This window comes from Canis aureus, chromosome 6, assembly GCF_053574225.1.
Source record: "Canis aureus isolate CA01 chromosome 6, VMU_Caureus_v.1.0, whole genome shotgun sequence".
Taxonomy (NCBI): Eukaryota; Metazoa; Chordata; class Mammalia; order Carnivora; family Canidae; genus Canis; species Canis aureus.
The window spans coordinates 14648092-14670243 of NC_135616.1; the positions used below are offsets into that span (position 1 = coordinate 14648092).

Below are 22152 nucleotides of genomic sequence, written 5' to 3' on the forward strand. Positions count from 1 at the left end.
AGGCTCCCAGAAGAAATCATCCTTTCATGAGTACTAATCATGCTTCGGAACTGATCTCTGTAGCGTTTTTATTGTTGCTACTGTTTTGTTTTCATTCCACCCACCCCTGGCCTAGTACTAGTGGCTAGATTTGCCTCTAGTCATTTGCCCACATTGATCTTATTTTTGGAAGATGAGTCTGTTAAACAGGAAGTCAGAGAAAACAACAGTATAATGAAACTGGCACTTTAATGAATAATCATTTTACATAGTTGTTGATAGACATGTAAAGTGACTAAGTGTCTACATGTGCCAGGGACTTTGATCGCTTCTTTTTTTTTCTTTAAAGAGTTTTATTTATTTATTCATGAGAGACACAGGGGGAGGGAGAAGCAGGCCCCATGCAGGGAGTCCAATGTGGGACTCGATCTCGGAACTCCAGGATCATATCCTGAGCCGAAGGCAGATGCTTAACCGCTGAGTCACCCAGAAGCGGCCCCTTTGATTGCTCCTTAAAATAACTAGCCACAAAACAAAGGGCCCCTGGAAATATCCTGGCCACCTCTGTGGGCAAGACGGCCTATGTGCCACATTCCCATTCATTTCTACATGGCTATAAACAAATGCACTCAAGCATATGCAGTCATGCTGCACAATAAATGACTGCAGTTTCGTAGTGGCTTAGAGCAGATCAGCCAGGTAGGCAGGAGTAATCCTTGGTCAGGTGCCTAAGAAGCAAGTCTTGTGCCCTGCCCTGGCTGGGTTTGGCACCAGAGATGGCTTGCCAGGGTCAGGGTTCCAAGGTGACTGCTATCACCTCACAGCAGTCTTCAGCCCTGCCTGTACTTTAGACTCACTGGGAAGTATTAAGACAAATCACAGACGCTTGGACTCCACCCCAGACCAAATGAATCAGGATCTCGGTGGGGGATGGGGTCCAGGGATTGGTGTTTCTTAAAGCTTCTCAGAGGATTCTAATGTGCAGCCAGGGCTAAGAACCAATTGCTTGGAGAGCAGAAGAATAAAGAATAGGGTGAGAACTGAGCCAAGGGAGGAGGAGGCTGCAGTGACAAGAATGACAAAACTATCTAGAGTGACTTCGAAAGAGGGAAACCTAGTGCTATGGGAATTCCTTGCAGTGCACCGGGAAGTGCTGCCAAACATCGCATACCTTATAGGAACACCCGCCCCATATTAAATTCAATAAATGGTAGCTAACTATTAAATTATTGTCATTATTATTCCTAGGAATTCTTTAATTAACATTCTTTTTTTTAAAAAAATTTTTTTTAAGTTTTTATTTATTTATTCCTAAGAGACAGAGAGAGAGGCAGAGACATAGGCAGAGGGAGAGGCAGGCTCCTTGACGGGATCCCAGGACCCCGGGATCACGACCTGAGCCAAAGGCAGATACTCAACCGCTAAGCCACCCAGGCACCCCTAAAAAAGATTTTATTTATTCATTTGAGAGAGAGAGAAAGGAAGCACAAGCAGGGAGGAGTGGTAGAGGGAGAAGCAGACTCCCCGCTGAGCAGGGAGCCCAACAAGGGACTAGATCCCAGGACCCTGGGCTCATTACCTGAGCTGAAGGCAGATGCTTAACCCACTGAACCACCCAGGTAACCTAAACATTCTTTTTCTTTATTTGAAAATTGTTTATCGGGGATCCCTGGGTGGCACAGTGGTTTAGCGCCTGCCTTTGGCCCAGGGCGCGATCCTGGAGACCCAGGATCGAATCCCACGTCGGGCTCCCGGTGCATGGAGCCTGCTTCTCCCTCTGCCTGTGTCTCTGCCTCTCTCTCTCTCTCTCTCTGTGTGACTATCATAAATAAATAAAAATTTAAAAAAAAGAAAAAAAGAAAATTGTTTATCTATAGAGAATTGCACAATCTTTTGTGTACCTACCACTTATACCAGTTGGTATTACTGAACTGGACCTATCAATGTTAGGAAAAAGTTCTAAAGGATTCAACACATTCATACCCATGTTTGGCTGAGATCAGCCTTCCTGGGTTGTTCTGATCAAGTGGAGGAGGGAGGCAGGGTTTATTTCTGGAGCACTTAGGAAAGAGCAGATGTGGATGGGGCACAATGGTGCGGGGAAAGGTATGGTGTGTGGGAAAGGGGGTGCCTGAAAGTATGAATATGACAACTGAATTGTGCCCTGACACTGCCCTATATGTTCCTCTTCCCTCAGACCATAAGGAAGGTCCTTAATCCCTTCTAAATGCCTATTTCAGAAAACGGAGCTTAGGAGGAGAGCCCTACACCCCTCCCATCACATTAACTTCCAAAGCTAAGGTGGAAAACCTCCGTAGGAAACAAGAGCAGATTTCTCTAGATCTGAGTCCTTCATGAACCTACCCATTATCTAATGTTGAGGTAGGTACCCTCTTGTTGAAAACCCTTTTTATCTCTAACCCTGGATTTTTAGCCTGACTTGACTTAAAGCCAGTGCTGAAAGGTAAAGACATTCCAACAAACAGCCTGAGTTTCTGCCCCGAGACCACCAATCAGGTTTATGACCTCAGGCCTGTCACCTCCCTTTTCTAGAGGCATCTTCACCTAAAAAATGAGCTTTTCAGGATTAGAGGATCTCTGAAGCAAAGTGCCAGGCAAGGGTGAGATAAGTGCTCAGAATGTAAAATGTCAGAATGTAAAATAAGCACACTGCTTCTCTCACCAAGAGAATATTGCTATGACAAAAAAAAAAAAAAAAAAAATCCGCTCACTTCCACAGTGTGCTTGGAACTGAAGGTGACTTACATTCTGTTGCAGTCCCTTGTCTTGTCAGAGGCTGATATCAGATAATGTGAGAGAAGTGGAATTGATCCGTAAAGCCACATTTTGAGCAGTACCTGCTTTAAAGTATCTTCTAGCTTCTGCTTTCCCTTTTGGCTCTCCCTTACCTGCTGAACTAGCTCTAACTTGACTGGAGAGTGCCTGAAGGAGGCTTTTCTTTATCACAGCTTTATGAGACATGATTCCATGCCATACAATTCACCTATTTAAAGTGTACAGTTCATGGGTGTACTCAGTGGGTTAAGCATCTGCCTTTGGCTCAGGTCATGATCTCAGGAACCTGGGATCAAGCCCTGTATCACATCGGGCTCTCTGCTCTGCAGGGAGCCTGGTTCTCCCTCTCCTTGCTCGTGCTTTATCTCTCTCTCTCTCTCTCAAATAAATAAATAAAATCTTTAAAGAAATGGGTTTTAGGATATTCAGAGTTGTTCAACTACCACCACAATTTCAGAACATGTTTACCTCCCTAAAAAGAAACCCTTTACCATCAGCAGTCACCCTCACTCTCTCATCCCTAGGCAACTACTAGTATACTTTGTCTCTATAGTTTTGCCCTTTCTTTTTTCAAGATTTTATTTATTTATTTATTCCTGAGAGACACAGAGTGATGCAGACATATAGGCAGAGAGAAGCAGGCTCCTTGTGGGGACCAATACAGGACTCTATCCCAGGAACCCTAGGATCACGACCTGAGCCAAAGGCAAAAAAACCCCTGGACCACCCAGGTGCCCCTTAATATTTTATATAAATGATATCATACAACATGTGATCTTATATGACTGCCTTCTTTCACTTAGCATGATATTCTCAAGGTTCATCCATGTAATAGCATATCAATAGTTCATTCTTTTTTATTTTTTTAAAGATTTACTTATTTATTTATTTATTTATTTTATTATTTATTTATGATAGGCATAGAGAGAAAGGGAGAGAGAGGGAGAGAGAGAGAGAGGCAGAGACACAGAAGGAGGGAGAAGCAGGCTCCATGCAGGGAGCCCAATGTGGGACTCGATCCTGGGACTCCAGGAACGCGCCCTGGGCCAAAGGCAGGCACTAAACCGCTGAGCCACCCAGGGATCCCCAGTTCATTCTTTTTTAATGCTGAATAATATCCAGTGATATGGAAATACTACATTTTCCTTACTCATTTATCCTTTGATGGACACCTAGGTTCTTTCTATTTTTTGGTTAATATGAATAATGCTGCTATAAATATTCATGTATAAGTTATTGTATGAAAATACATTTTCATTTCTCTTGGTTATACACATAAGAGTGGAATTGCTGGGTCATATGGTAATTCTATGTTTCACTTTTTGAGAACATGCCAGACTATTTTCCGAAGAGGCTAGGAGGTAATTGTATTTTAACTTTTTGAAGAAGTGCCAGACTCTTTTCCAAGGTGGCTATTTTCCTATTATGCCTAGAGACAAAGAAGTCTGTATGATACCATAAACAAAAAAAGGGGGGGGGGCACTATATAGCTTTCAACAAACTCAATTTTGCCTTTGTAAATTATCATTCCTAAACTAAGCTATAAACATAATGCTTCATAAAGTAATAATACTAGGGAGTGTGTGGCTAACTTGGATTCCTGGATTCCTAGCCTTGAAAACCCAACTGCAGAGAGCAAGAAAAGGTACCATCTACTCCAAGGGCTCCAGGAGCCCTGCAGGAATATCTGAGTGTCCATCTACTGAGACTAGGGCTTTCTGTTTCCTATAGTTAACAGTCCCAGGGAGGGCAATATGCAGGTTTCTCATTTCCCAGTGAGCAAGGCTTTTGGCTTTTCCACAATTCTGCAATGTGTAATTGGAAACGAGGACAAGATGGTAGTGGAAAATTTCTTTCTTATTCTTCTCTGCAGAAGTCATAGTAATCCCTATGAATTCCAAGTATATCACCAACATAATTTCAGCAAAACTTTTCCTTTTGCATTTCTTCCACTCCTAAGAAAACTGCTTACTCTAAATTCCATTTCACCTTTGCCAGTCTTTAATTTCAGTTGGAGAATGTGTCTTCCTGTTTGATCTTTGCTGAATCATCTTTTGTTCTTTGTTATGCCTTCAGGAAGGTCTCATTCTGGATCTGAGCCACATTAAATCCTTTCTGGAACAAGGTGAGGTATAAATAAACATAAGAGTTCCTCTAGTCTGAAATAGTAATTGTTCAGAGCTCTAAGGCAGAAAGGAGGATTATCAAGGGATTTAAAAATATCAAAGATAGTTCTAATAATCAATATTGGCATCTCATTTTTATGATCCATTAGGGTATAAGAAGTACATATTAAATTATAATTAATTTACTCCCTTAAGTTTCTTTTTTAAGGTAGTTATTTTAAAGCATATAATTGTGTTTTTTTGGTTTTGTTTTGTTTTTTGGTGGAGGTCCAGGTGTGCCCGCGCACCTGGAGCCCCCTAAAGCATATAATTATAATTACATTTCAGTTATTTTATATCTTTACTCTTTTTTATGTTAAATTACATTAGCCTTTGTGATACAGATAATTGCTGGGATGGGGTGGGTTGGGGGAGGTATTAGTTCATCAGAGTGCAACCCAGTGCTCTGTATAAGACTCCAGAGACCTGGGACACCTGGGTGGCTCAGTGGTTGAGCGTCTGCCTTCAGCTCAGGGCATGAACCCGGGGTCCTGGGATTGAGTCCCAGATCAGGCTCCCTGTGGGGAACTTGCTTTTCCCTCTGCCTATGTTTCTGCCTCTCTCTGTGTCTCTCATGAATAAACAAAAAGTCTTAAAAAAAAAAAAAAAAAGACTCCAGAGACCAAGCTACTCTTACCCATTCACTTAGAACTCTAAATTCTTTAACATTAAATAGAAGTTTTATAAAAAAAATAGAAGTGCTTATTTGTTTACAATCTCTTAGTAAGAACACGAAGTGTTCTTGGAGGTTTTTCAAAAAACCAATAAACGTTATGGCTAAAAGTTACTGGGCTGCTGCATTCTTTCAAAGCAAATTTCCAATTAACTTTCAGTGCTAAGGGTAGAAGGCTTTCCAAGCTTCTTGCTCTTCCTTTTCTCTCCTCCTTCCTCTTGGTTGTGTTCTAAGACTCTATCCACAGACCATGCCCTTTTGGTGTTCAAACTGTCCCTAAGCAATCTCAGCCAGTCCCGAGTTCTAGGCTGCACTTGTGTGCCCCTGCTAATCTGTTTCTTTCTGCAGCTTGTTTATCTCTCCTGAGGCCCAGTCTACAATATCCAACAGTTTAGTAGAAATTTACACCTGAATGATCTCAAAGAACTTGAAACATCTAAAACTAATTTTTTAACCCCTTAAATCTCATAAATTCTCCTAAATTTCCCATTTCAGCAAATATCAAAGCCTTTTACCAATCAGCCAAGCTAGAAATGTTGGCCTTGACTCTTCTCCCTTTGCTTCCTTGCAATATGATTAATATCCTTTCTGCCTTGTGAATACCCTTCATTTTTGTTCTCTCCTCTTTCTTCCTCCTACCTGTTTTTAAACTCTGGGTAAATCTGGGGCACCTGAGTGGCTTAGTTGGTTGGGTGTCTGCCTTCAGCTCAGGTCATGATCCCAGGGTCCTTGGATTGGGCCTAAGGTTGGGCTCCCTGCTCAGCGGGGAGTCTGCTGCTCCCTCTCCTCTGCGCTCCTGCTCTCTCACTATCTCTCTCTCTCTCAAATAAATAAAATCTTTAAAAAACAAAAAAACTCTGGGTAAATCTATAGTAACTTCTTTCCAACTGGCCTCCCAGCCTCCAGACTCCTTCCATTCTATCTCTTTTCTACAACTGCTGCCATGGTTCCCTCTCTCTAAAACATGGACACGATCAAATTATTTCATATGTCAATTATACCTCAATAAAGCTGAAAAAAATGTTAAATGTCAATGGCTCGACAGTACATTCCTTGGATTCTACATGATTCTTCAAAATCTGGCCCTACCCTTCTAGAAGCATCCCTGTCACCTCCTGAATGAGAGGAAATATAATATAATGGTTGAGGACGTAAACACACAGTCAGACTCCATGGATCTGAATCCTGGTTCCGAATTTCCTGGCTAGCACATGTTCTTAACCTACTTGTTCCTCACTTTCTTCAGTTGGTAGATGGGAGTGATGATGGCTATGTTTAACTAAATCATTGTGTTGTTACTACCGTTGAACATTAAGTACAAAAAGACATAACTGACATATTCTAAGGACTCAGTAAACGTTAGATAAAATTGTCATCATTATTCCTCCATCAGTCAGTACATGCTCTTAAATCTCTCATTCTTTACGCTGAGAAAGCCTCTCTATTCCCTCTCTGGGTTTAATACCACAGCCTTCAAGATCCAACTCAAACTTGCCTCCATTACCATGTTCTTGCACCTCCCCCAAGCAGTTGGTTATGCCTTTTCTTTGTATATCCTCTCAAGATCACATCCAGCATTGTACTGCATGCATATATTTTCAAGTATCTGAACTCTGTCCTACAACTTAAGTGAAAGCTCCTAGGGGTTAAGGTTGTAGCTAATATCGTGTCCTCACCTTGTCTTGAGGTGAGGTGTCTTGAGGTCACCTTGTCTTGTCACCTTGTTCTCACATTGCCTTGTCTACTGTCTGATTTAATAGGCATACAACACAGCTTTGCTGAACGAACAGATCTTTGTCCCTTACTTTATGAGACTTTAGTTTGCAGCACATTATCTTCTTGAGAGCTTCAGACCATTTGCTCCTGGTTTTTGTATCCTGGAAGCACCCAGAAGGATACATAGTGCATAAGAGCTGTTCAAAAATGATTTTGCTGGTCCAGGGCCACAGTGACAAATTAAAATCTTTCCCTTTAAGTTTACCTACCATCTGTCTACAAGATTTCTAAAGGGCTGGACTAAAGAAGGAAATGTGAACATTCACACCAAACTACTGATTGTGAGGTGCTTGAGAAAGAACATAAACATCTTATAACTTTAGTTTTTGGAATCATATTGACCTTGATTCCCTCCAGGACCTAAGTCCCTGTAAATCAAAGTGTAAGAAGAGCCCCTTCTCTCCAAAGTTCTCACAAAGTACCGACATTAGTGACATGATTATTATACATTTTTATTTCTAGCATGACTTAATTAATTACAATCTTAATATTACTCTCTATCAATGGGTCCAAAAACAAAACAAAATAAGGTTCCTTTCAATTCTAGTAGAATTGTCTTTGACCTGTTGCAGTTGTAAGGATTAACAGTTGAAATCCTTCAAAAAAATTTCAGTGAAAAAAAAAATTTTTCAGTGAATTCAGGTTCTCACTTCAACTCACAGGTTCAAACTCAGATAGAAAGATAATTTTCTACTTGGTGGAAGAACCTCTAGTTAGAACTTAAGGGGTCAGAGGGGGAAAAAAGCTGAGTAAATAAAAAGATTTAAATAATATTCCCCTGTGTAAACGTTGGCTGACAAAACAGGTACATAACATAGCACAATCCATTTCATGACAAAAGTAAATTTCTTAAATGAAAAAGAAATGTAGATAAATATCTATTGATGTCAAAATATCATAAGTATAAAAGTTATAAAATAGAATCTTAGTTTCCTTAAAAATAGAAATATATTATATGTAATTTCCTTATGACGTACAATCTGGATATACATAGACTAAGGGGATTCCCTGGTTGTATGAGTCTTACAGATTTCCTTTTTTTTTTAGCTTGAGTTCTCTCCATTTAAACAAAACAAAATTTCCTTTTTTGTTGTTGCTTATCTGTATTTTTCCACCATGAACTTGTATACAGTTATTTTATTTATTTATTTATTTTTGTATACAGTTATTTTAAATTAAGAATGTGCTTTTCATCAAAAAACTAGAAATAATTATTTTAAAAATTAAGCGATTGTCATTAATTTAGAGTTACTTACCAAGAGGTTCTCCCCTGCCACTCCTCTGTTGTTAAAAACCACACATCTAAAAATCAGGAAAGTAATGTCTGTTATTTTTACACGTAATTCTTGCTCACAATACATATGAAAATCATTTTAGCAGCACTGTTTTAGGGTACTAAGAGATTTTTAAAGATCTGTTCCACAGACATGAGAATGTTTGGCAATTTCATCTAAATGCATTAAAATATATTTCCACTTCTCTAACTTCAATATGTGAGTTCAAATCAGAAAATTGTATATTGAAGGGATGTTAAATTTTCCTACAAAAAGCAAAAATTTTACAACTTTTTCCTGTGCATATGTGTAGGCCTCCAATAAATGTCATTAAAACACTTCTAAACACAAGTCTTATTTATTTACTTATAAAGTTTTTATTTTTCTCAGTAATCTCTACACCCAACATGGGGCTCAAACTCATGATGCAAGCTCAAAAGTCACATGCTCCCCATAATGAGCCAGTCAGGTGCCCCAATACAATCAAATTTAAACATTTTTTTGCCTCCAACTAAAAAAAAAAAAAAAACAACACCCAAAAAACACAAAGGTCCTCTACCTATTCTATTTGTAAGACTAGCAAGTATCTATTCCTATTCTAAGAAATAGCTATTATTCCCTCAAGACTTGACAAATACAGAGACTGGAATTTTACCTGAGGTAAAAACATACCACAGGTAGGAGCCTGACATCTGAGCTGGTAGAAAGAGCCCCCACTAGGCTACTGCTTGGTGTTCAGTTGACCTAAGGGAGGAAAGACAAACTGTGTTTCCTATTATCTTATTTGCCTCTCCTGGGTCAATGGTCATATGCAAAGGGCTTAGAGCAGTGTTGGCTCATGGTAAGCATACGGGAAAGTCAGCTATTAGTAGCAATGTTAATTGTAGTGACATGGTAGCTTTAATAAGTCATTCTGCGCTTAAATTACTTATTCTTATTTAACTCTTGGTCAACCAGAACCTCAGATATGTATTTTTTGCCATCCTCAAACCAAATCCTGACTTGTGTCTGCAAGGATTCTCTTTGAGTGAATCTATCTTCATGTTGATTAAAATTCATTTTGTTTTCCTCTGCATATTTACCCAATCAAGGCCACTTAAGGTTCTAACTCTCTTCTTTCAGGGTGGTGCTTATCATTGAATGGGTTCTAAGTCCTGATAAACTGTCTTACAGAACATTCACAACTAACTCCTATGGTGGGGGGAGGGGTTTGATTTCAATGTGGCATTCAGGGTATGTTTCTGCAAACTTTCATCTGAAAGTTCATATAAAAATTTTATTAGGCCCAACTGAAAAAAAGGAAATGTTTAAAATATCAGAAATCTGATTTGAGAAAAAGCTAGAAATATTACATTGTATTGACTAGTCAAAGAAAGATCTTAAATACACTCTGAAAACATGTGGAAAAGTTGGGAGTAGGATCAGTCCTTAATCTTTTCTTGCTAAAAAGAATGACAAGACAGGGGCACCTGGCTGCCTCAGTTGGTGGAGTGTGCAACTCTTGATCTTGGGGTTGTGAGTTCGAGCCCCACACTGGGTGTAGAGATTACTTAAAAATAAAATTTTTAAAAAAGAAAAAGAATGGCAAGACAGGCTAGACATAAATAAAAATTTATGCTGGCCACATGCACTTACTTGCACTTAAGTCACGCAAGAATTGAGGCTAAAGTTGATGGTGACCTTGAACCTTGAAGCTCCTAGTTATCCAGAAAAGAACCATCTTTAGAGAGCAAACACTAAATAAAGATTAAAATGGCTTCTGAGGCAAGATGTCATCATGTGACTGCCACTGAGAGAAGGGAACAGAACTAGTGAGGGCAAAGAAAATGATGATCTGCAAACTCATGAAAAACAGTCTGTACATCTGGGATTTTCTCCCAGACTCAGACTGGGATATCTGCACTTTCCTTCAGGCAACTTTGAAAAGTAGATCATAGCTCTGATATCTCTTGCTAGAGAAGGAAATGTACCAACCTCTCCACAGGCATTTGTTCCTGACAATGTTCAATCAGTAGCAGTCATCACTGTATATACTTCTAGCCTTGGAAATTGGGCAGAGAGATAAGGAAGAGTGAGGGAGAAAAGCTGCTAGAGAGGAAGGCAGAATGATGGCTGCCATTCTGTCCTTTTTTTCTTCACTCCAGTTAGTGGCAAGTAACCAGCTTTTTCTTTCATCTAACAGCCCCTTTTCTACCCCAATAGCTGTCAAGAAACACTACATATAACGCTAAAACAGCTGATTATACAACTACCATTCCTAAGACATTTGATAAGCCTCTGCTAACTTTGTAACATCTCTCTCTCCAAATAATTTTTACAATTTCTCCCAATTTTTTTGATCTATGACTTTATTTTTAATTATCTTAAGCCTTCTCACAGAATTCACAAATTTGTGCTGCTGATATATCTCTTCTACTTTAACCCATCTAACCACTGGCAAAAGCACCATTACCAATCATATACATATGGTACTTCCGTGGTTATGTTTTTGAATAGCTGTTTCGAAGATGATCCTGAATTGTAACTTAGTCTGACTTAGTAAAGAATTCCCAAGCTAAGTCTGCTGCTTTATCTTGTCACACTGAATTTTAAAAGCATCTGACCTTAGAGATCTATAAAATGTGAGAAGTGTTAAATATTCTTTAAGATTATACATAAACCACACTAAAAAATGCCTTTAACTAAGCAAAAGGCGACATTTTATTTACTTATTTATTTAAAGGCTGTATTTATTTGAGAGAAAGAGAGAGAGAGAGAGCACGCACGAATGCAAGAGTGGGAAGAGGGGGGCAGAGGGAGAGGAAGACGCAGACGCCCTGCTGAGCCGGGAGTCCTGCGACATACATGACATGGTGGGAGCCGGGGAAGCTTGATCCCAGGACTCTGGGATCATGATCTGAGCAGAAGGCAGAGGCTTAACTGACTGAACCGTCCAGGTGCCCCAAAAGACAACATTTTATATGCAGGGAATTTTAATTAATTGGCATAGTTAAGACCAAAAAGATAAAGTAGACATTGCCCTCTTATCTTTAGCCCTTGCCTTTAACAGGCTAACGAACACAATTTGAAACATAGCTGAATCTTGCTGTTCTGTGAGACACAAGGGATTTCCTCAGTATTTAAATACATTAATATAACCACTTATAAAAATCTACATATAAAACCAATCTCCTATAAGTTTAGAGATGGCATTTACCATTTCTGTGAAAAGCTGAACATTACTAATCAATTCCATATTTTTAGAAGGGGGAAACAGTGACAGCACATGCTGAACCAGAATTACTATCAAAGTTCAAAAAGCTGATCATATTCATTTAACCACAAGCCAATCTTATTTAAATCAGGACTGTCCAAAAGAAATATTCTATCAGCCATTCATGATCTGAATTCTGGTGAATGAGATCAATTTAAATATGGTATACATAAAAAAAATCATGAGACATTTTTTTTTGTAATAAATAAGGCAATGGCCAACTATTACTCCTTAGTAGCTTTTTTGAGATAAGCTACCAAGTCTGCTCTTTTCCTTTAGTTTTTTTTTAAAGATTTTTATTTATTTATTCATGAGAGACAGAGAGACAGAGAGAGAGAGAGAGGCAGAGAGAGACATAGGCAGAGGGAGAAGCAGGCTCCATGCAGGGAGCTTGATGTGGGACTTGATCCGGGGTCCCCAGGACCACACCCTGGGCTGAAGGCAGCGCTAAACCACTGAGCCACCTGGGCTGCCATCTCTTCCTTTTCTTAAAACCAGCCAAGATCATTTTTTAAAAAATATTTTATTTATTTATGATAGACATATATATAGAGAGAGGCAAAGACACAGGCAGAGGGAGAGGCAGGCTCCATGCTGGGAGCCTGATGCGGGACTCAATCCCAGGGCTCCAGGATCGTGCCCTGGGCCAAAGGCAGGCACTAAACTGCTGAGCCACCCAGGGATCCCCTGGCTAAGATCATTTTTGTTTCAGGGATGTATTTCTTGGGGTTCTCCAAATACTCCATCAGTGTCACCTCTCCCCAGGTGATGCCTGTATTCTTGCTGGCATCCCTATAAGAAAATCTAGGGGCCTGACTTGTCTTTTGCCCAAGTAAACTGTGGAGATTTGACTCAGCTTTTTGCTTGCCTCCCTTTTCCATGGTATAAGCACTGGGCACACTTCTGAACAAAAGTCTTCTTGCCTTTCTCAACATCACTCATTTTTATTTTTTTTTAAAGATTTATTTATTTTAGAGAGAGAGAGAGCATGAATGGGGGATGGAGCAGAGGGAAAAGAAGGAGAGGAAAAGAATCTCAAGCAGACACCTTAAGGAGCACAGAGCCCAATGTGGGGTTCAATCTCACAACCCTGACATCATGGCCTGAGCTGAAATCAAGAGTTGAACACTCAACCAGCTGAGCCATCCAGGTGCCCCTATATCATCCACTTTTATTTATTTATTTTTAAAGATTTTATTTATTCATGAGAAACAGAGAGGCAGAGACATAGGCAGAGGGAGAAGCAGGCCCCATGCAGGGAGCCCAACATGGGACTTGATCCCTGGGTCTCCAGGATTATGCCCTGGGCCGAAGGCAGTGCTAAACCGCTGAGCCACCCAGGCTGCCCCTATCATCCACTTTTACTTTTTTTATTTTTAAAGATTTTATTTATTTATTCATGACAGATACACAGAGAGAGAGAGAGGCAGAGACACAGGCAGAGAGAGAGGGAGAAGCAGGCTCCATGCAGGGAGCCGGACATGGGACTCAACCCTTGGTCTCCAGGATCACACCCCGGGCCAAAGGCGGTGCCAAACTGCTGGGCCACCGGGGCTGCCCTACCATCCACTTTTAAATTGCTCTTTCGTCAAAGAGCAATTTAAAAACAAAGGTGTCCACTCACAAGCTGTATGTTCCACTCTCTAAACTCTCCCAAAGAGGGGTACCTGTGTGGCTCAGTCAGTTAAGCATCTGCCTTCGACTCAGTCATGATCCCAGGGTCCTGGGATTGAACCCTGCATCAAGCTCTCTGCTCAGCAAGTTGTCTGCTTCTCCCTCTCCCTGTCTTCTGCCACTCCCCCTGCTTATTCTCTCTCACTCTCTCAAATAAGTAAATAAAATATTAAAGGGGCACCTGAATGACTCATTGGTTGAGCATCTGCTTTTGGCTCAGGTCGTGATCTTGGGGTCCTAGGACTGGGTCCTTTTATAATGCCTTCTATTTTTTTAGGCTTTATTTATTTGAGAGAGAGTGAGAGAAAGAGAGGGCATGAATGGGGGAGGAGGCGAGGGAGAAGCAGGCTCCCTGCTGAGCGCAGAGCAGGTCATGGGGCTCGATCTCAGCACTCCAAAATCATGATCTGAGCCGAAGGCAGCTGCTGAATCGACTGAGTCACCCAGGCACCCTCATTTTTTTTTTTAAGATTTTATTTCCTGGGATTGAGTCCTGCATCAGGCTCTTTGCAGGGAGCCTGCTTCTCCCTCTGCCTGTGTTTCTGCCTCTCTGTGTGTCTCTCATGAATAAATAAATAAAATCTTAAAAAAAAAACCTCTCCCAATTTTTTAAAAGATTTATTTATTCATGGGAGACACACACACACACACACACACACACACACAGAGGCAGAGACACAGGCAGAGGGAGAAGCAGGCTACACGCAGGAAGTCTGATGTGGGACTTGATCCTGGGTCTCCAGGATCATGCCCTGGGCTGAAGGTGGCGCTAAGCCGCTGAGCCACCTGGGCTGCCCTCTCCCAAATATGTAGGAAATATTTATTTAAATACCTAAATATTTATTTAGATGTTCTTCTCAAAATGGAAATAAATATTAAAAATTACCAAATAAAGAATAAATCCGGTCTTAAGAACTCTCTGAGACAACAGAACATGTTAAAAGGAAAGCAGGTAAGTCTTCTTTAAGGAAGGTTAAATAAAAGGCATAGAGCTACCATAGCACAAGATTTCTCAACTTTTAGTGCTGTGGACATTTTAAACCAAATAACAGGAGAGGCTATCTATAGCCTCCTTTACTGAAAACCATTATTACAGTGAGATGGACCAGATAGCCTTGAATCTGCTCAAGCCCAGGGATCTGTCAGAGTAAAGAAATTTTATCAGATGACTGTAAGTACTTTCTAGTTCTAAGATTCCACAAGTCTGGGCAGTCCGGGTGGCTCGGCGGTTTAACGCCGCTTTCAGCCCAGGGTGTGATACTGGAGTCCCGGGATCGAGTCCCACGTCGGGCTTCGTGCATGGAGACTGCTTCTCCCTCTGCCTGTGTCTCTGCCTCTCTCTCTCTCTCTCTCTGTGTGTCTCTCATGAACAAATAAAGAAAAAAAAAAAAGATTCCACAAGTCTTTGAGTCTAAGAACAGAATCAATAATCAGAGGGTGGAGTGATTTCAGATAATAATAACAACACATTACCTTGATTATTGTTTGCTATGTGTCAGATCATGTTCTAGGCACTTTATATAAATATTAATATTGGAATAACCCCTTCATTCAAAAATTATTAAACAGACTATTTAATGAACTGAAGATTGAGCTAGAGCTTGTAGGAGAAAAATGAAATATAAATATAAGGTTCCTGGCCTAAAAGAGAGTATAGCCTAGTTATGTTGAAAAGAAATGCATCATGTTTTCAGTTGAACAACTACAATAAATGTAATATCATCAGGCAGTATACAATTCAATGTCCAATGAATGGTGTAGATAATAAAGCCTTGTGAGGTCAGGTTGCACAAAACTGATTAGGAAAGAATTTGTGGGAAAAAACAGATAGTATGCTGAGACTTGAAAAATGGTAAAGATTTCAGAAGAAGGGAAAATATGGGATACAACATGGATTTTAAGAAGTAATGTAAGCAAAGATGTAAGGTAAGAATGTATAACATTTTCTAAGGGATGAGAAAATATATCATCTTAGCAGAAACATGGCTACAAAAAAAAAAAAAAAGAAACATGGCTACACAGAGTATAATGACAGAAAAGAAGGATGGAGGGGCACCTGGGTGGCTCTGTTGGTTGGGTGTCTGCCTTTGGCTTGGGTTGTAATCCCAAGATCCTGGGATCAAGTCCCATGTCAGGCTCCCTATTCAGTGGGGAGTATGCTTCTCCTGCTCCCTCTGCCCCTCCTTCCCACCCATTCACGTGCTCTCTCTCTCTCAAACAAATAAATAAAATCTTTAAAAAAAAGAAAAGAAAAGAAAAGAAGGATAGAAAAAAATAGGTTAGTACCAAAATAGGCATAGGGTTCTGAATGCCAGGTTAAGAAAAGATAACAAGGTGGTTATACTTCCAGAAATGTCAGAGAAGATCTTATTAGGCCAATCCTTCCAATGAACAGTATCTATAAATTATAAAGGCAATGGAGGATGATCAAAGTAGGTAGAAACTAAATGAGAGTTGACACTTGGAAGAAAAAAAATGGCATTGGGTGAGCTCCTCTTTTTATAGCTTTTTGCCTGAGGGGAGGCACCAGTTGGTATCATTCAATGATGGATAAATGTCAGATAGAAATGCTATTTCGGGGGTGCCTGAGTAGCTCAGTTGGTTAAGCGGCTGCCTTTGGCTCAGGTCATGATCCTGGGGTCTGGGATCGAGCCCCACGTCTGGCTCCCTGCTCAGCAGAGAGTTTGCTTCTCCCTCTCCCTCCACCTCTCCCCATGCTTGTTTGTGCGCGCGCGCTCTCTCTCTCTCTCTCTCTCTCTCAAATACATAAATAAAATCTTTTTTTTTTTTTAAAGAAAGAAATGCTATTTCATGGGCTTGAGAAATCAGAAAACAGTTTGGTACATCTATAGCAGCTAGAAAAGATAGGACATTTTCAGAAAAGAGAGAGCCCCAGAGGAAGAATTCTAAATTCTGGGTAAAAACTGAGCCCACAGCTCTAGCTAAGCTTTCATCTATACAGATGTGAGGCTCTGAGCAAATTAAGGATAAAACACTGAATGGAGATTTCAGCTGCTCTCAACCACAGATGAAATAGAGTTTGAAGTTTGAATTTAGGCAAATTATTTGCCTGATGGGTGCCTGGGTAGTTCAGTCGATTAAATGTCTGCCTTTGGCTCAAGTCATGATCCCGGGGTCCTGGGATTGTCCCATGTCAGGCTCCCTGCTCAGTGGAGATCCTGCTTCTCCCTCTCCCTCTGTTTTTTTCCCCCTGCTTGTGCTCCCTGGTGCTCTTGCTCTCCCTCTCTCTATATATGTCAAATAAATAAATAGAATCTTTAAAAAATTATCCACCTGATAAGATAAACAAAAATCAATTCTCTTTGGAAAAATATAACAGAATCTAGAGTCTCTACAATGGATCATTCAAAATGTCTACAATCCAATCCAAAATTACTAGATCATGAAGAACCAGGAAAACATGTCAATACTCAAAAGATAAGATAGTCATTGTAACTGACTCTGAGATGATCCGTATTTTAGAATTAGTACATGAGGATTTAAAGCAGTTATTAAAACTATGCTAAAGGACATAAAGAAAAAATAAGTTTGTACTAAATTAAAAAAAAAGAAATCTCAGCAGAGGAATAAAACCTATTAGAAATGGAAATTCTATGTCAGAAAATATAGTATATGAATAAAATACTCACTTGACTTACAAATTATAGTTCCAATGTAAAGATGAAAGAGAAATAAAGATAGAAAAAAAATGAGGGACGCCTGGGCGACTCAGTGATTTAACGTCTGCTTTAAGCTCAGGGCATAATCTTGAAGTTCCGGGATCGAGTCCTGCATTAGGGCTCCCTGTAAGGAACCTGTTTCTCCCTCTGCTTATGTCTCTGCCTCTCTCTGTGTCTCTCATGAATAAATAAATAAATAAATCTTAAAAAAATGAATTAGAACCTCAGTGTTTTGTGGTATATTATCACAAGATCTAACACACATATATCTAATTGTGGTCTCAGAAGGAGAAGAAAGAGAATGGAGCAGAAAAATATTTGAGTAAATAATGGCAAAATTTTTTCCAAGGTTGATAAGACAAAAAACTCAGTCTCAAGAAGAGGAAGAGAAGCGGTAGGGGAATAAAGGAACAACAACAAAAAAAACCCAGAAAGCAAAGAGGAAAATGGTAGGCCTGTATCCACCATATCAACAGTTACATTAAATGAAAATGGAGTAAAAAAATCCAATTAAGATAAAGAAATTCTCAGAATGCCTGGGTGGCTCAGTGGTTTAGTGCCTGCCTTCTGCCCAGCGCATGATCCCAGGATTGAGTCCCACATCGGGCTGCCTGCATGGAGCCTGCTTCTCCCTCTGCTTGTGTCTCTGCCCCTCTATCTCTCTATGTGTCTCTCATGAATAAATAAATAAAATATTTAAAAAAAATAAATTCTCAGACTGAATAAAAAAGTAAGACTCAACTATATGCTATCTATAAGCAATACATTTTATTTTTTTTTAATTTTTATTTATTTATGATAGTCACAGAGAGAGAGAGAGAGAGAGAGAGAGAGAGAGAGGCAGAGACACAAGCAGGCTCCATGCACCGGAAGCCCGACATGGGATTCGATCCCGGGGCCTCCAGGATCGTGCCCTGGGCCAAAGGCAGGCGCTAAACCGCTGCGCCACCCAGGGATCCCAAGCAATACATTTTAAATATAAAGACAAAGATACTCTGAAAGTTAAAGTATGAAAAAAATGATGAAAACAGTAAGTATAAGAAGGCTAGAGTGGCTACAGTAATATCAGATAGACATCAAAACCAGAGATAAAGACAGACATTTCATAATGGTAAAAGAGTTAAGTCACAGGAAGACTAAATAAAAATCATAAATATATCTGTGACTAATAACAGAGCTTTCAAATACATGAAGCACAAATTGACAGAATTAAATGGAGAAATAGAAAATCCACAATCTTGAATCAGAAAAGACCCCGAATAGCCAGGGGAATATTGAAAAAGAAAACCAGAGCCGGGACATCACAATGACGGATTTCAAGTTGTACTACAAAACTGTGATCATCAAGATAGTGTGGTACTGGCACAAAAACAGACACATAGATCAATGGCACAGAATAGAGAATCCAGAAATGGGCCCTCAACTCTATGGCCAACTAATATTTGACAAAGCAGGAAAGACTATCCACTGGAAAAAGGACAGTCTCTTCAATAAATGGTGCTGGGAAAATTGGACAGCTACGTGCAGAAGAATGAAAGTAGACCACTCTCTTACACCAAACACAAAGATAAACTCAAAATGGATGAAAGATCTAAATGTGAGACAAGATTCCATCAAAATCCTAGGGATCCCTGGGTGGCGCAGCGGTTTAGCGCCTGCCTTTGGCCCAGGGCGTGATCCTGGAGACCCGGGATCGAATCCCATGTCGGGCTCCTGGTGCATGGAGCCTGCTTCTCCCTCTGCCTGTGTCTCTGCCTCTCTCTCTCTCTCTCTCTCTGTGACTATCATAAATAAAAAAAAAAAAAATCCTAGAGGAGAATACAGGCAACACCCTTTTTGAACTTGGCCACAGTAACTTCTTGCAAGATACATCCATGAAGGCAAGAGAAACAAAAGCCAAAATGAACTACTGGGACTTCATCAAGATAAAAAGCTTCTGCACAGCAAAAGAAACAGTCAACAAAACTAAAAGACAACCTACAGAATGGGAGAAGATATTTGCAAATGACCTATCAGATTAAGGGCTAGTATCCAAGATCTATAAAGAACTTATTTAAACTCAACAGCAGGGATCCCTGGGTGGCGCAGCGGTTTGGCGCCTGCCTTTGGCCCAGGGCGCGATCCTGGAGACCCGGGATCGAATCCCACATCGGGCTCCCGGTGCATGGAGCCTGCTTCTCCCTCTGTGTCTCTACCTCTCTCTCTCTCTGTGACTATCATAAATAAATAAAAATTTATAAAAAAAAAATTAAACTCAACAGCAAAGAAACAAACAATCCAATTATAAAATGGGCACAAGACATGGACAGAAATTTCACCAAAGAAGACCTAGACATGGCCAACAAGCACATGAGAAAATGTTCCACATCACTTGCCATCAGGGAAAAACAAATCAAAACCACAATGAGATCCCACCTCACACCAGTGAGAATGGGGAAAATTAACAAGACAGGAAACAACAAACGTTGGAGAGGATGTGGAGAAAGGGGAACCGTTTTGCACTGTTGGTGGGAACGTGAACTGGTACGGCCACTCTGGAAAACAGTGAGGAGGTTCCTCCAAGAGTTAAAAATAGACCTGCCCTATGACCCAGCAATTGCAGTACTGGGTATTTACCCCAAATATACAGATGCAGTGAAATGGCAGGACACCTGCACTGCAATGTTCATAGCAGCAATGTCCACAATAGCCAAACTGTGGAAGGAGACTTGGTGTCCATCGAGAGATGAATGGATAAAGAAGATTTGGTCTATATATACAATGGAATATTACTCAGCCATTAGAAATGATGAATACCTACCATTTGCTTCGTCATGGATGGAACTGGAGGGTATTATGCTGAGTGAAGTAAGTCAATCAGTGAAGGACAATAATTATATGGTTTCACTCATACGGGGAATATAAAAAATAGTGAAAGGGATTATAGGGGAAAGGAGAGAAAGTGGGTCAGAAATATCAGAGACAGTGGCAAAACATGAGAGACTCCTAATTCTGCGAAACGAACAAAGGGTAGTCGAAAGGGAGGTGGGTGGGGGGATGGAGTGACTGGGTGATGGGCACTGAGGGGGGCACTTGATGGGATGAGCACTGGGTGTTATACTGTATGTTGGCAAATTGCACTCCAATAAAAAATAAATATTAAATAAAAAAAGAAAATCCACAATCTCAGTTGATTTCAACTTCCTTCTATCAATAAGATGAAAAAAAGCTAGTAAAGATATAAGCAGTCTGATTAACACTACCAACTTTTTGCCCTAATTTACATTTATACAACACTACATCCAACGGCATAATACATATTTTTTTTATAAAAATGATACTACTTCAACATTTCCAACCTCACTAATGTTCTAAAGATATTAAAACAGATGAATATAACTCATGTTCCTTTTTCTAGAATGCAAAGTATCAAAATCAAACATAATAATTAACAAGAATATATTATTAACTGTATTACACACCCAACTCCTGATTATCACATAGTAATGGAGAGCAGTGAAACTTAATCCATAATTCAAGAACCTCATTCTCTTGTTTCAACTCTTTCCCTACAAAATCTATTTCCTGAATATGAAACATGACTTGTTTGCCTGTTATAAGACATAACGAATTTCTCTGATGAAAGAGTCTTATGATATTACAGGTCTATATTATTCTGACAGACAATAATCATGAGAAACCAAGTAAAGGAGAGTTTTGAAGAATGATCAACATTTCAAGAATCTAAAAAAGAAATAATACATTTATCTGTAATAAGGCTGTATAGTTGAATCTTAACCTTGTCACACATTAACTGTCTAACTTTGGTGAAATTATGAACACTGTAGTCTTGATTTTGGTTGGCAAAATTAGCATAATAATACATCTCTTGGCATTAGGTACATGTTAAATAAAACAACCTAAGTGAAGCAACCAGGATGTGGTCTATCATGTGGCAAGTAATACATAAAGCTAAATTTAATTACTGTAAACCAAATGGCAATTCTGGTTATCTCTTGCTGATCAGAAGTTCTGAGTGGCCCTATGAACTAAAAAAAAAAAAAAAAGATCGACAATAATTAGCGCAATTCATTTTTTTGGGTGTAATATTTTTTTCAAAGGATTTATTTATTTATTTATTTATTTTTTCTGAATATTTATTTATTTATTCATGAGAGACACACAGAGAGCAGCAGAGACATGGGCAGAGGGAGAAGCAGGCTTCCTGTGGGGAGCCCAATGTGGGACTTGATCCCAGGACCCCAGGACCACGACCCGAGCCAAAGGCAGATGCTCAACCACCAAGCCACCCAGGTGCCCCTAGGTATAATATTTTAAAACCAGTAGTCATAAGGAGAAGAAAAGTTAAAGTTCTCCTTCATGTAAAGACACTGAAAACTTTATACAACTAGCGCTAAGCTCTCTTTCAGGAACTTCTTATAACATTTTTTAGAATCTTTTTTCCCCCCATCAGCTCTCCCATTTTCCCTAACATAAGTACACTGTTTTCTGATGTTCTTAGATTTTATCTTACTCATTTGAATTCTAGCTGGGTCTCTTTGGTATCTCTACAGATTTTGTCAAGTAAAGAACCAGTGGAACTAGCTTACAGAAAACCCTACTTAATAACAGAAGTGCTCTATGCTAATAGTATGAACTAATAGAAATAAATTCTTCCAGTGTCATAGATTACTGAGGCAACTTTAGGAGCCAACATTCAGTCAGAAACTCCATCTTAGCAAGACATTACCTTCTTTCTATACCACTCATCGCCTGGCCAGGCACACTGATATCCCTGGGCCCTCCTGGAATGGTTTCTTGCCTGGTAATAGGGCGTAGGCAGTAAGTACCTCTTTTCTATCTAACTGGACTAAAAGAGTGTGACTCTTCCCTATGCCAAAGA

General features: G+C 39.8%; 1 protein-coding gene across 1 annotated transcript in view; it reads right to left on the reverse strand.

Moving 5' to 3' along the window:
- The window catches only part of ABHD3 (abhydrolase domain containing 3, phospholipase), a 51444-nt gene that overhangs the window by 19847 nt on the left and 9445 nt on the right, over positions 1 to 22152 (reverse strand). The window contains exon 5 of the mRNA XM_077899747.1: positions 8646 to 8691. Coding sequence (XP_077755873.1) covers positions 8646 to 8691 — 46 coding nt within the window. The remainder of the gene's footprint in view (positions 1 to 8645; positions 8692 to 22152) is intronic.